Source organism: Micromys minutus (assembly GCF_963924665.1).
Source record: "Micromys minutus genome assembly, chromosome: X".
NCBI lineage: Eukaryota > Metazoa > Chordata > Mammalia > Rodentia > Muridae > Micromys > Micromys minutus.
The window spans coordinates 90,361,917-90,377,824 of NC_137970.1; the positions used below are offsets into that span (position 1 = coordinate 90,361,917).

Genomic DNA, 15,908 nt, shown 5'->3' on the forward strand with positions numbered 1-15,908 from the left:
GTGAATCCTTTGGGAATAGTGTATTTAGAAACACACATTTTCTATGATTCTTACATTATGGTAGCTTATGAAAGTGTTTTATCCAAAACTTGCAAAGCTACAAGCTAGGAGGATTTTAAGCCTGTTTCTTGCTTATCCCCACTTTGAACTGTAAATTCATCAGCTTGTTTGTGGCACAGCCTGTACAACTGACTCAGAGTTCTTGGGAAAGGGCACCATGTTCTGAATAATTCAATTAATTCTGTTCACTGGGTGCTGGGGAATAGCACAGGGTATGAGATTTGAAGTGAATCAACTCTTCTGTCACTATTTATAGCCATTTCATTTGGGGCAAGCATCTCAAAATGCATCATGTGCTGATAGATGGGAAGGCACTATTTTATTTTCCTTGTTTCTCATACTGGTAAAACAGATGATTGCCAAGGATAGGTGAATGGCAAAAACTAATGAAGGTTGGTGTTCTAGAAGGAAAAATGTGGCTTATAAATATATACATTTAATATTTTTATAATGTGTCTATCTCAAAAGTCCATTTCTGTGGCTACTACTATTTATTTCTAGTAATAATTAAGTTTAACTCTGTCCAGAATACTCACTTATCTAAGTACTTATTGAATGTTTTGTTTACTTATTTTTTAAAAGACTTTTATTTTGCCTTGTAACTCTACTTAGTCTAGAGCTCACTGTTATGTCAAGCAGGCTGTCCTTGAACTTATAGCAATTTCATTTCATGCCTCTGCCTTCAGAATGCTGATCACAGCCATGCGCTTCTGTGCTGGGCCTAATGTATAAATATACATTAGGTACCATTGCCTGATCTTTGAGATAAAGAAATGGAGACACAGAAGAAAAAAGAATAAAGAAAGTGAAACTTAGAACATATAGCAGAGTAGAGATCAGGAAAAGGGCTACCTGACAGGAGCACTGACTCTAGACTGCTGTGGCATTCTCCTGCTCTTAGGCAGTTCCAGGAACTGCCTGCTGCTCTTTTGCCAGGCGAGAAAATTAACTCTAAAAGCTTCAGAGAGAAACTCTGAGCACCAATTCTGGCGAGGCATTATGCTATTTTTTTTCCATCCTGGATTGTTTCCATCAGCTGCAGTAGTAAGGATTTACTAAGGTTTGCCCAAGACATTTAAAAAGTGTATGATAAGCCCCTGTTACTAGGAATAAATATTTTAAAGCATGAGCAATGGGCTTTGCTGAGGAGTGTCGGGTTTCTGGCGATTGCTACTTGCAGTACATTAGGTGCTCGTATATTACTTTCCATTTTAGCAACAAAATAGCTTCTTAAAATGGTAAAAAGACTGGGTGTGGTGGTGCACACATCTTTAATCCCAGCACCTAGAAGGTAGGGGGAGGCAAGCAGATATTTGTTAGTTCAAAGCTAGTCTGTTCCAGACCAGCCAAGGCTACCTAGTGAAACCCTGTCTCAAAAAAAAAAAAAAAAAAAAAAAAAAAGAAAGAAAGAAAGAAAGAAAGTGGGGAGGGCCTCTCAAAAATTATATGATTTTATATATTTATATATAGTAAACTTTATATAAAATTACTTTTAGGAGCCAATGGCATTTTTAGCAGTTTTATGCTGATAAAATGACTCACTTTTGGTAATATATATTTAAGAGTCCACCTTAGTAAATATTCACAAATGTAAGGACCACATTAATCATGATTGGTGCAATACAGATAGAAGGAATGTTTCTTCCCAGAAAGGGTCCTCATGCCCCTGTCTAGTCACCTTTACCCACCAAAGCACTGCCATACATGTTTACAGTTTTGCATACACACCAGTACAAGTTGAATTTATTGGCACTTCAAAATTTGTTTTTAAAGCCTTTCTATTGCTGTTCTAGACCCATTTTCAAAGATATTCAGGGCTCTCTGGATCTGGATGGGAAATTTTCCCCTTTGTATAAACAAGACAGTAGCAAGCTTTCAAATGAAGATATTCTCAAGTTGCTCTCAGAATACAAAAAGTAAGTGTGTGACATTATTATAATAAATGAATAGAATGAATGAATTATCAAATTCATAAAGTAACAAATATGAGTTATATATGGGAAAAATTGAATACTTTAAAATTTGAGATTGTATTTCAGGTAACTAATGCATGTAATAGTCATTTTTTTAACCTCTAAACTATTCTTGATTTCTACCTAGGCCAGAAAAGACAAAATTGCAGATTATCCCTGGACAGCTGAATATCACAGTGGAATGTGTTCCTGTAGATTTACCAAGTAAGAATGTATTGCAAACAAACATTGACAATTGTAATCAGAGCTTGAGTATCTATCAATAGTTTACTGCATGTTTGCATAGTGTCTTCATTTCCTAAGGCTTCCCTAACCAACAAAGGAAGGAGCTCAGTAGCAAAGGATGTTTGGGGTCATGTGCTGCAGACTGGGGGCATCCTATATATTGTAAAGACCTTGAGATAGAAGCATTCTTAATTTGTATGAATAGAGAGGAAGTTGGTGTGGCTCCAAGGTAGGATGTGGTGGAAACAATGGGACAGGAAATGGTAGTAGACAAAGAATATAGAGAATTGTATAGACTGGTAACACCTTAGATCTGTATTTTATTTTAAGTACGGTGAGAAATCACTAAAGGATTGTACACAGGGAACAATACCCAATGTGCATTTAAAAATAAACAAGAGCTAAATAGATTATTTTTTCATAAAAAGAATTGTTGAGGGGAATAGAGAAATGGCCCAGTAGTTACTTCTTTTCCAGAGGACCCAAATTCAGATGTTTTTTTTTTTTTGTTGTTGTTTTTTTGTTTTTTTTACAACGTTCTTTACTTTAGAGGGAACTTGGAAGCTAACAGAATCAAGATTGTCAGTGAGCTTCAAGTATTTATGGCAGTTCATTACCATAAAACTTGGTGCAATGATTGGAATTGGTGTTTATAATTTGTTCCATGAGATATCAGATAAACTATCAAGTAATCAAGATTGACTTGTGAACACACCAGGGGACTTTCACTTTGCTATGTAAAATATGCTTATCAAAAAGACTAGAAGAAAATACATGCAGATATCTACTCTGGTTATCTGTGGGTAGCCCAATGCAATGACTGATGACTATTGTGAATCTTTAATTTGAGCCACCAGATGTTCTATTATTAGCATGCATTGTTTGACTAATCAGAACAAAAACAACTATAACAAAAATGCTGTGTCCTTATGCTGTTTATCCCGGGTCTTCCTTGTCCACGTACATGACTGGTCAATAAAGAAAGTGTCATAGACCTACATATTGCTCATGACCTCTATTACAATGGCAGCTTCACAAGCACATATGGTTCAATTGCTTGGACATTTTGTGTGTTTTATTTTATTATTGGTAACACATCCTAAGGTCTATAATTTCAAAAAAAAAAAAAAAAAAAAAAAAAAAAAAAAAAAAAACTTCCATCATTTCTAGTGAAAATTTGCACCTGCACTAAGTTAACTTTTTAAAAGTGATTCACCATGAGCTAGTTGGAAGCATACATTTACTCTCATTGCTTTCCCTGATACCAATAAAAACTGGCAGCAAAAGCTAAAATTGCAGCCACAGGAGGGAAAATGCATTGGGTTTCTTTACAGCGTTTAAATTTGTCAAAATTATGATGTGTTATATTTGGCAAGTCATTCAATGTTGAGAATGAAATTGCAGCCCATGTCTGGTGAAAAGGGTCTTATGAAAATCAGCACTCCACCATGTCCTTTTAGGGTTCTTAAATTTGTTTAACTTTTTCTCACCAACTAAGAATTCGGTTTGAAATTGTTCTTTGCAAATACAATCTATAATATTTCTACAAATTCAGGAATATGTTAATGACTGTTTAGTTACATGTTTATCTTTGTCCTACCATATAGATTGTATTACCTCTTCATATGTGCCCCTGAAACCATTTGAAAAGAATTGTCAAAATATTACTGTGGAGGTTGAAGAGTTTGTTCCAGAAATGACAAAATATTGTTATCCATTCACTATTTACAAAAACCATCTGTATGTCTATCCCTTGCAATTAAAATATGACAGCCAGAAATCATTTGCCAAGGTAAGGAAACTATACGTTCTTGGAGAATGCAATGTTTTGATCATCTGTTCACTGCGTGGCTCACTTTGACTTATTAATGATTTTAGGCTAGGAACATTGCCGTCTGTGTGGAATTCCGGGATTCGGATGAAAGCGATGCATCTGGACTAAAGGTTTGTTTATGATGGTGATCCATGTGTATTTTTGGAAGAGATTGTGGAGATGAAAATTTAGTACTTGATGGTGTCATGCTCTAAGTTTAATGTCTTTATATTTTAACAAGACAATGTGCTAGAGTGACAAAGGTAATATTTTATTTCCTACTATTAAATGTGAACTAAAGGGTAGGGTGGATATGCCAGTATGGGAAGATGGGTGAATTTGGGCTGGGGATGTTTATCTATGTGGTGATCCTGCTGTGTAGCACTTGCCTATCATCTACAAGGCCTTGAGTTCCATCTTGAGAATGAGAAAATGGGTGGGATTTCCTTATTCCCTTCTGGCATTTGCTCCACTTGAATTTGCATTGTTTAGAGGCCCAATCACAAGTTCATTTTTTAATGACTGGATAGTTTATAAGGTTTCCTTCAGGGGACCTTAAAATGTTACTCTTAGGAGACCTTCAACTCTTTCTCTTTGAAGCCTGAACAGGCTTGTTGAGCTGACAGGAGCACAGCATGACAGCTTTGATCTGAGTTAGGACTTCTCCTTGACTGGCCAGACAGTGCCTCCAAACTCAGCTCTGTGATCTCTGCAGTGCAGCCATGAATACCCATCATGACACAGTGTCTTTATGGTTTCACTATAAACTTTTTCTTCTTAAGCCCAGTGATCAGAAACCTGAGACAGAAGCCCAAAACAACACAGACATCACAAAGTGTGTATATGGTTCCTTGCTTCTAGCTTGAATCTAAAACAGTCAAATGGATTGGCTGTCATACTCTAACCCACTAGAGAAAGATATCCCTGCACTCCCAACTAAACTGTTGAATATTGCACTGTTCCTATGTTTGAAAGGAGCTCCCCTTTCCCCAAAGAGAATATTAAATTAAATTAAGGATTAGCTGGCTCAAATGCAGTAGGATTTTTTCCTCCCTCTGCTTGTCTCTTCAGTAGAGATGAGAACAACCAGTTCCCTTCCCCCCCCCTGAAGTATCCTTTGAGTATCATTTAGAAACCCTTAGGTTACTTCCCTGCAGTTCTTCAAAAAGAAGAAGAAGAAGCCTTGACAACTGTATTTCAGGAGAACTGGCTGAAGACTTGTGGAGTCTCAATTTCATTTCTTATCTGACCTAGAGGCTCATGCCACAGTAACAGTGGAGCATGCTGGCTCTGTATTCATCCTTAAGCTTATTGGGCTAATGGAAGTCAAAGTAAATCAGAGTGGTCATAAAATGGGAGCATTCCAAGGAACCATAGAAAGCTTAACATCTAATATCAGAAAAGGAGTGACTTTTTTTTAAGTGCCTTATAAAGTATCTATAAAGAGAAGCTCACACCTCTAATGTGAGCACCTGAAAGACAGGCAGGGATGCATGCAGCTCTCTGAGTTGGCAGTGACTCTGGTCTTCATAGTGAGTTCTAGGCCAGACAGGGCCACATAGTGAAACTTTGTCTCAAAAAGCAAGCAAACAAACAAGCTTTATGATGTGAGAGAACAGTAATCTTATCTGTCTGCAGCTTTCTAGACATTTTATATTTTGAATTTTTAGGGTGGTGTTGTTTTTAAACACACCTTAAAAACACACACACACTGAAGAAGGAACATCCAAAAAGCAAACTCTTCCTAAGATTCACCTGTCTGTCCTGAAGAGACAGATTATAGAGAGCATCTCTTTCCTAAAGGAGAAAAAATCTGCAGCATCCCACTGTCAGCTAGTTGGGAGAGCATACCTTTGGCGGCCAGATGTTGGAAAGTGTTTTATAGCTAGCTGAGTTAGGCACTCTCTCCAGTGCTATCTGCAGTGACTGCATAAGCACTTGGACACTTGCAGGCTCATGATAGGCCATGCCTCCTACCCTTGCTGCTTCTGAATGTGTGTGGTTCAGTAGCATCTTGTTTAAAGAGTTGGTTAAGAAAGGTGACTGTTTCCTATCTTTTGCAGTGCATTTATGGAAAACCAGCAGGGTCCGTTTTTACCACAAATGCTTATGCTGTGGTCTCCCATCACAACCAAAACCCGGAGTTCTATGATGAGGTAATACCCTGACATTTTTGTATTTACAAAATTCAGTGCTTGCTAATTCCTTTCCTTTTATTTATGTATTTATTTTTTAGATTTTCAAGCCATTCATCTGCCCATGCAATCCCTGAATGTTTTGTCCTGTAACAATTGAAAACGTCTCATGGAAAGGAAGGTCTCATGCCTTCATGGTATCCTATGACAAGGAGAGATTGACTTACAATGGGAAAGGCTTCCCTAGTTAAGACAGTACACAAATCTCAAACAGGACCTGCAACTCTGACCCTCCACATTTTTCTCAGACTGGTTCTGTTTCAATGAGGAAGTCACCATCCCTTTTGGGCTCTCCATTTCTTCAATATTCAAATAAGAAATCCAGAGTCAGATCTGGTGCAGTAGGCCTGGAATCCCGGCTATTCGGCAGTATTGTTAAGTTCAAGGCTTGCCTGAGCAAGTTAATGGGGATGTATCTCAAAATGAGCATTAAAAGGGAAATATAAGCCAATCCTGGTTATTCACCTGTAATCCCAACATTGGAAAGGATGAAACAGGAAGGTCCAAATTTCAAGGTCATTCTCGGTGGCATAGGAAGCTTGAGACTTGCCTGGACTATATGAAAACGAGTCTTAAAAATTATTGAAAACAGATCTGGGGATGTAGTTCTCAGGTAGTGAACTTCTCTAGTATACACAAGGCCCTGGGATCAAATCCCAGGCTCAGCAATTAAATACTTAACTACACAAATGTGGGTGTTGGCAATGGAATTAGAAAAGAGACTACCAGGAGAGAGGAAAGACACCTTAAGGAAGAAGGAAGTGGGGGAGGGGCAATAGTGAATACCTGTGAATGAGGTCAAAATAAGGCTAAGGGGATGGAGTAAGGGTGGAAAGGTAGAAGGCAGCAGGGACATGGTGGGGGCAGGGGAAGCTATACAGAAACATTGTCTTTGAAAATGCCATACTGAAGCTCAATACTTCAAGTGCTAATTTTAAAATTCAAATAAATAAGTAAGTAAATAGATAAATAACAATCAGACTAGCTTTTCTGAAGACACAGCCAGCTCTTTCCTCTTACGGTTTTCAGTGGTAAGAGGCAGCTTGTCTATAAGTGAAGCACTAGAGGGAGAAAGCCGTACAGCTGGGTGTTACAGTCCCATTGGCTGCCCTGCCCACTTTGCTGGAAGGGCGTGCTGTGCCCTGGTGTTCCCTTCTAGTCTCTCTGGTTCTTTCTCCCTACTTCTCTATCTCTGTATCTCTTTGTATTGCCCAGTATGCCTTTTCACAACCTCTTCTAACCTTTATGTATTTGCTTATCCAACTCTGCAAGCTGCTTTTGATTCCTAGTATTTGCATGTGGCCTGAATGGGTATCCTAGGCCAGATGCTCTGCTGGTTCTGCCTAAGCCCTAAAGGCTCCATTCTTGGCTTGGTCTTAAACCATTCCTCCTGCTGTCAGGATTTCTTCTAATCCACCTGCTCTTGTATAGACCCTCCTGCCCAGCTCTGGGCCCCACTCATTCTTTTCTTAATACAATTCCCCTGGTTTCTTTGGTGGTGGGGAGGGAATTAACAGTGTCTTGCATTTTTGCTACCCAGCGGGGAGAGTATGTCTATGTTTATGTGCAGTAGAGCATTAGATGCCCAGATGGTCTGGATGCTGTGAACAGACATATTTGGTAATGAATATACCTATAACAGACCTTGGTGATAATACTCCCAACCATGGCCTTGTATGCATTATAATTGGACCAAATGACCATTGACTTACTTTTCTTATATGCCTCTCTATAGCAGGTGCCAACCAGTGCAGAGCTCTGAACATAATAAACAAGACATGATTATTTTACAAGTATCTGAAATAATAGATTTTTAAAAAAATTCATTCATTATATATCTACTAGAAAAGAGAGAGAAAACTGCTATTTTCATGTGTGTCTGTATGGATATGGACATGTGTATCAAATTTAAAAATTTGTTTCTTACCTGCTAACAGGAGATATAAACATACAGTTTATTTCAAATTAGAAAATTACTTGAGATTGAGTCTTATAAGCATCTTTGAACCTAATTTTTGGAGTCATATGTGATATCTTTTTATCTAAGAACAAAGTTCTATTTTTTTTTCTAGAGAAAGTTTTATGAACTTTGATTTGAGGGTACCCTAATAAGATGGTGAATATTTGTAAGATTTTAATTTTTTTCCGTGTACAGAGGAACAACAGCTTAGGTAATGTAGCATTTCAAATTCAGTGTTCATTTTTAATGGATTGCACTGGGCATGAGGATGTGGTTTTAAATCTACTGTTTTATAAAACCCTGCTTTAAAATGGAAGCTGGGAGAAACCATTGACTGTAAAGAAAGAAGTATCAAATCAACAACAGTATTAAATCCCCACAACCCGGGAGAATAGTACTGTCAAAATGAAGCTGACCAGAAAAATAGCTGAAGTACATTGAAATGATTCCTGCTATTTGGCCACTTGGCTTATCCTTCAGGGGGTATTTTTGGAACAGTACAGTAAAACTGAGCTACATGTCTGACAGCCTGACCTAACAGTTAAAATACAGGAAAACAAAATGTCGTATGTAATGTCTCTACCATTTCAGATCAAAATTGAGCTTCCCATTCACCTACATCAGAAGCATCATTTGCTTTTTACCTTTTATCATGTAAGTTGTGAAATCAACACAAAAGGAACAACCAAAAAGCAAGACACAGTGGAAACTCCAGGTATTTGTGCTGCTTGTTTATTTATTTATTTGTGTGTGTGTGTGTGTGTGTGTGTGTGTGTGTGTAGGTGGTGCAGTGTGATGTGATGTTAGGGATCAGACCCGGGGTCCTATAATCTTTCTCTAGGATATTTTTTTTTCACCAAGTTGTCAACTGCTTCACTCCTTAACCAAAAATTATATTTCTGAGTTATACAGTTCATTGCTAAGCTAACCTAAAAGTAGAGCATTACTGGAACCCAAAAGTTGAAGACCAGCCTGGGCGGCAAAACAAGCTTCATCTAAAATCAGTTCATTGACAGAAGACAAACTATACATTGATTTTATTATCATGCGTATCAAATATCTCTGTTCAGATGCTCACAAGTACAGACAAAGTACTTTAAGCAACATCAAGTAATAATGCTATTCTTGGGAAGAAACGAATATTACCGTACAGCATTGTTATTTCTTTTATGTAGAATTGCCCAGCAACTAGAATTTTCCAGTTCTGCTTATTGAGGAAGAGAAAAGTAAGCCCAGAGCCAGGGACATCTGTGAGCTGGAGGCAGACTGAGGACTGCCTGTTGCTAATGAGAACAGATTTAATGAAGTTGAATAAGCTTTAACAGTGAGGCACCAGTTCTGGTCCCGTGTCACAAAGGCTTTAAATAAACCAGTAGAAGACAGCTTTAGGAGACCGTTCTAGGCCTGTGAGCATAGCCTGTGTCACTTCTGCTTTACAAATGTCATCATGTCTCAAGATGCATCATTCAGCAAATATTTCTGCTTATTTTTGTGAACTATTTTAATAGATACTACAGAGAATGTAGTAAAAAAAAAATTCCAATGTAGAGCTTGTCTTAGAGTTAATATTGATATGATAAAATATTGTAATCACAAAAGCAACTTGAGGAGGAAAGGGTTTGTTTCAGTTTGTACCTTGTAGTTCATTATGAAGAGAAGTAAGGACAAGGACTGACAGCAGGAACCTGGAGGCAGGAACTGAAGCGAAGACCACAGAGGGGTACTGCTTACTGGCTTGCTCCTTATGACTTGCTCAGCCTTCTTTCTTATAGCACTTATGACTACCAGCCTAGGGTACACACAGTGACCTGAACCCCCTGCCCCCACATCAACCATTAATCAAGAAAATGTTTGATAGATGTGCCTATAGGTCAATCTTAGGAGGCAGTTTTACAATTAAGTGTCCTTCCCAAATGTCTCTATCTTATGTCAAGTTGACAGAAAAACCAACCAGGTCAGAGTTCATCATCATTGAGCATATTATCTAGTTAACTTCATGGGTCCTATGTAGACAATTCTATCTAATATAATATGGATAATAGTGAGTCCTAAGAAAGTTGTGATATGTCAACACAGATGAGTGAGTGACTCAGCTAGTAAAAGGACAAGTGGCTGTGACTCAGGCAAGTCTTTCAGGAGAAGGTATTGTAATGAAACTTAAAGGATGGGGTTGATCTTGGAATGCTATAATGGAAGGAAGGTGGGGTATTTAGGAGATGAAGGAGCAGCTTTTACAGAGTTAGAGTATTAAGGGGATATGAACAGAAAGATAACAAACATAATTATGTTTGTTCTTAACAAACATAGGAGCCCAGGGTACTGGGTGTGGAACCACAGGATGTCAGATTGCATTGTGGAAAGTCTTGAATGCCAGAATGTGGATCTGACTTCATTTTATTACCAGTGTGGGATGACTGAAAGGTTACTAACACCAGTATAAGCTGTTTTGGAGGAAAATGGGCCAGGAAGCAAAGTAAAGGGCAGTATGAGTTAGAGCAGGAGGAAGGAAGGAAGGAAGAAAGAAAGGAAGGAAAGAAGGATACTATTTGGAGATCTATTTAAAAGGTTATATAAAGGAAAGGGTACACTATGATCATATCAGGAAGGAAGAATAAAGAAGAATTACAGAAAAGGAAAGACAAGTATGAAGGCTTATATCTGTAATTGCAGCACTCAGGAGTCTGAGGCAGGAGGATTGCTATGAGCTTAATGCTAGCTGATGCTATAGTATGAGTGTCTTTTATTTTTAAAGGAAAGAACACACTTAAGGTTTATGTCCTCTCAATAAAAACCTTTGTAGGTCCCTTATAAATATACTCAACCATTGGTGGATTAAAATATTATTTTGTATGTATGTATATGTTCACTGTATATGAACACATACATATACAATCAAACCACAAGACAGTCTCCAGTGTCATTCCTTAGGTGCCACCCAGTCTTACTGACACAGGGTCTCTCACTGTCCTGGAACCTGGCAAGTAGGTTAGGCTAGCTGCTGAACAAGCCCTAGGGATCCACGTGTCTCCGAAGTGCCCTGAGCTGGGAACTGCACATCACCACACTTGGCTTTTTCAAAGATTTGTGCTAAAGACTGAACTCATGACCTCATGCTTGTGTAGCAAGCACTTTACCAACTGAGCTCGCTTCCCAGTCCTTGTAAATGTTATTCTTAAACATTGGATCTGAAGCTGAGATTGGTGGCATATCCTTTTAATCCCAACATTTGGGAGGCAGAAGCAGGTGGATCTTTTGTGAGTTTGAGGCCAGCTTAGTCTACTAGCTAATTCTGAGAGGGCCAGGACTAGAGAGACAGTCCCTGTCTGAAGAAAAAATGCATCTGTACTAAATGCATATATGCTTTCCCCTCTTGTTCTTGTCCCCTAATTAGTGTAATCAAACATTTACATAGATTTACATTTCAGCAGATATTATATGCAATCAAGGAATACTTTGAAATGTACAGGAGGATGTATGTAGGGTACTTACTATGCCATTTTTATAGTTAAATTATGTCTGCACAAATTTGAGAGTCTCTGGGATGGTCTTTGACCAGTCAGTCTCCTGTGAATTCCCAGCTGACTAATTGATGGATGCTTGACAGTAACCATTGAAGTTTCAAAATTAGGTGGTCGCAAGGAAGACACAGCAGTATGTGGCAGGCTCGGACTGATGTGTTTGAGGAGCTACTGAGATTTTGGAGGGGCACCATCAGGCAGCGGGGCTCAGTATTAGGGAGCCACCATTGAAACTGCAGTTAGAGCCTGGAGAAATGAAATGAAACCAGACAGAACTAGAAGAATTCATGCAAGTACTTTCCACCTGAGTGCTAAATTGCAGTCTTCTCATCCAAATTCTAGACAGAAATGGGCAAAGTGTTCAGTGAAGCATGAGGTGGTGATTCTTCATGTCACTCATCAATTCTAACTGTCCTCCCTGTAAGTGGCTTCCTACCTTTGAGCCAGATGGCATGCCCGATAGCGTACCTTTACAGCTTCCAAGTGCCGCCTATGAGTTTCAACTAAGGGAAACATATAGCCATACTCTGATAATTCACAGTGCGAAACTGTCACCTAAGCAGAATCATGAAGACAGAAAGTGGATTGATGGCTTCTTAGGGTCGGGAGAAAATGACAGTTGGTGTGATGTGTTAGAGTTTCTTTTAGGAGCAATGAACATTTTCTGTAATTCCTTTTAATAGAGCAACTGAAAATACATCAAAAATCTTTACACAAATTCTGTAATTACACAATAAAAACATCACGAGGAAAATGATTGTCTAAGAACAAGAACTATGTTTTCCTAGTTTGGAAGTGCCTGACACCCTACTCCCATTGGGCTAATCTTCACTTTCATGCATCAACAGTGTAATTTCTTTGTTTCTCTCTTTTATTTTATTTTATTTTATTTTATTTTATTTTATTTTATTTTGGGGATTATAATTATATCATTTCTTCCTTCCCTTTCTTCCTTCCAAATCATCTTATATACTCCCCCTTTCTATCTTTCAGACTCATGGCCTTTTTTTATTTATTAAATATAACCTGCTTAGTGTTATATTTATGTTACTTAAACACACACACATATCTTGAGGGCTGACCATTTGGTATTTAATAACCAATTGGTGTGCTTTTCCCTGGGGAAGACTTTCTTCCTTTCTCAACATTCCTTAGCTGCTGTGGTCCTTTGTGTAGGATTGGGGCCTCCTGGGCTTCCTGACATTGTCATTTTTAGTGGTGTTTCTGCACACATCACTTTCCTGCCTTTTCTGAAAGCAGAAGTCTTGGGGGAAGCATTTTTGAAGCGGAGCTGGAGAGGATGCTCTTTGGACATGATGCAGTGTCTGTGAAAGCCATTCAGTCTACTGAGAGAAAGCCATGTTTTGGTTATCTTCGAAGAGAAAAAAAAATTGCCAAATTAGACATGTACACGAAAACGTTGTATCCAGATTTGCGTTGACTTCTGAGTTCTCAGTATAAACACACGCATGCATATACGAGCATAGGCATTCATGCAAAGAATTTTAAAGACTTGGAAAGCAGTGGATTTACAAAGTACTCTTCAGCCAACACCCTGTTCCATTTGCCAGAAGTCCATCAAGAGCAAGGTTGGGTTTTTTTTTTTTTTTTTTTTATTCTTTTATTTTTTACAGCTAAGTTATAAACACTTGAAGCCCAGAGTAATCTGTATAATGGAAAGACTGACACGACGAACTTGAGCAACACAGATGTCTCTGGTTAGTATAGCAGAACATAATGAGTTTCCTAATAGAAAGCCAAGGTTCCCCTTTGGGGGTAGAAGTGTTAAGAAATGTAGAGATGGCAGGAAATCTCTCAGTGGACTGAAGTCATAAACACCGTAGCCTGGCTGCATTCTCATTCTACTCCTCGACCTCCAGGCAGGAAAGCGCTGCCTGTCTAAGTGATTGGCTCCTTTACTACCTTGTATCCAATGTAGGCTGTAACCTTGACTTATGACCTTAACTTTCCATACTCTGATATCCCAGCATGTCCTCATAAGAAGTTTTAGATTGCTGTGTGAGATGGTGTCTACTGTGACTTTCAACTCTGAAGTAGAAGGATAGATAAGAGGGATTTGAACCTTCTAAAACATGAGTCTACCCAAACAGCCCCCAACTGATATTAAGGCACATGTGAGACATTTAAATATTTTCATGAATCCTCTTAGGCCGGCCCCTCAATTCTTTTAACTGAAAGGGCTATGCTGCTCCCATGTTTATTGCCAAAGATACAGAGCCAATAATTTTTTAGGGGACCGGCTGGGCTTAGGAAATGGTCCAAATGCATTGTTCCTTCCCTGCACCACAGTTGTCCGACACCTGGGCTCCCACATACAGATCCCTGGAAACATCACCATCCCGCCTGCTTCCCCAGCTTGCAGACATTTGTGTAGTTAATTGTATTTGCGATTTCATTTCTTACGGTTGATTATTGTCTTGGCAGTTGGATTTGCCTGGGTACCTTTGCTGAAGGATGGGAGAGTCATCACATTGGAACAGCAGCTGCCAGTCTCAGCCAATCTTCCCCCAAGCTACTTGAACGTGAATGATGCTGAATCAAGAAGGGTAGGGCGGGGTGATGTCTTCCTTTGGGGAAGTCATCCTGTTGTGTGTATTTGAAAATAGAATTTGGTTGGGATAATGTGGGGCAGGAATTCTGAAGGCTGGTCCTCCTTCACAATCAAGTTAAGCAGGAAAGACTGCTCTGTGTTTAAAGCTGATGATTTCGGTATCTTTTAAAACTGGATTTGGGGCATGACTTTTAAAAGCTCATCTATTTAAGTAACTCATTTTATGGAAATTTATATTAATCTGGAGAGGACTGGAAATCCAACTTTATTTAGGACATGTTTATTCTAAAAGTCACTTATTTTCTCAATGATTTCCTTTGGTGGAACCTAATACATTCTTTTCTGAAATCTCTTCACATGCATGGGTGGTACTGTAGGTTGTTCATATATCTCTCCATGTCACATACATGTTCATGGCTGTATTTTCTCTAGCAATCGAATGCGGATATCAAGTGGGTAGATGGTGCAAAACCTTTGTTGAAGATTAAGACCCACTTAGAATCAACCATTTATACTCAGGTAAGTTACAGCACCCACATTTCTCATCTGAAGACTAGAATATGTTTCCTCATTAAACTGGACTATTTTTAATCTCCTACTGCCTTGGAGGAATTGCATACAGAGGCTATCATCAGCATTTTAAACATGAAGAAAGGAAGTAAGTCTAAGTTAGGAGAAATAGCTTCCCGGGGCATGAAATAATAAGAAGTGCTAGTTCAAAGTGCATATTGCATTTTTTCCATCTCCTGATATGACCCATGTTGTCCGGAAAGTCAACATGTACAGACGTCATATGAGACAAGTGCATTCCCCAGCAGAGTGTCATGGTTTAAGCTGGGCACTGAACACCAGAAATGGCTCGCCAGGGAATCATGGCACTTCCTGAGGCTACAGTTTCCTCATCTGTAATTTCAGCGCTCTGTTCCCGGTCATTTCATTAAAATAGAGATCAACTCAATTTGATAGAATACACTATTTCTATTTTGCTTTGCTTTGTTTTGTGTTTTAAAGCCTTGAATAAGTGCTTACCTGGTTGGACATGTTTAGCCGCTTCCTGTGTGTTCAGGTACATGCCACGTTCACCTGGCTGTGGTGTTTTATATGAAGATCAAGAGGCCGTCAAGGGCATAAGTTGGCAGAGCTGGCATTGCTCCGGGGTCTAGGTGTTAGAATGCCCAGATAGATAGGCCTCCATGATGCTGGATCAGGGAGAGCTGGAGAGCCTACGCTTGAGGATAATGAATCAGATTTCATAAGGCTGTTTCTATCTGTGTTCCAGGATCTGCATGTGCACAAATTCTTTCATCATTGCCAGCTGATTCAGTCGGGCTCAAAAGAAGTTCCAGGGGAGCTCATTAAATATTTAAAGGTAAATGAACAGGTTCTGCAAAAGGTTCATTTTTCGTGCCTTTCTGCTGCTACATTTTTGACGTGGGAAAAAAAAAAAGGCAAACACCTGAAAATCCAAGAGGGTATTTTCTCTTTTCTACTTTTCCATCAAGTGGCTGTTTAGAAGCAGACAACAGCATGGCTGCATTAGGGAGAAAATGTTGTAGCCAAAATTTGACTAAATGGTTTAGAAACCTTATGAA

At 38.8% G+C, this 15,908-nt stretch overlaps 1 protein-coding gene across 2 annotated transcripts in view; it reads left to right on the plus strand.

The window, feature by feature from the left end:
- Positions 1-15,908, plus strand: part of DOCK11 (dedicator of cytokinesis 11) — a 170,017-nt gene that overhangs the window by 78,781 nt on the left and 75,328 nt on the right. For both annotated transcript variants that reach the window (XM_080910695.1, XM_080910696.1), the window contains exons 15-23: positions 1,854-1,976; positions 2,161-2,237; positions 3,866-4,050; positions 4,137-4,202; positions 6,135-6,227; positions 8,818-8,941; positions 14,190-14,311; positions 14,749-14,835; positions 15,596-15,685. In XM_080910695.1, the coding sequence (XP_080766821.1) occupies positions 1,854-1,976; positions 2,161-2,237; positions 3,866-4,050; positions 4,137-4,202; positions 6,135-6,227; positions 8,818-8,941; positions 14,190-14,311; positions 14,749-14,835; positions 15,596-15,685 (967 nt within the window). The remainder of the gene's footprint in view (positions 1-1,853; positions 1,977-2,160; positions 2,238-3,865; positions 4,051-4,136; positions 4,203-6,134; positions 6,228-8,817; positions 8,942-14,189; positions 14,312-14,748; positions 14,836-15,595; positions 15,686-15,908) is intronic.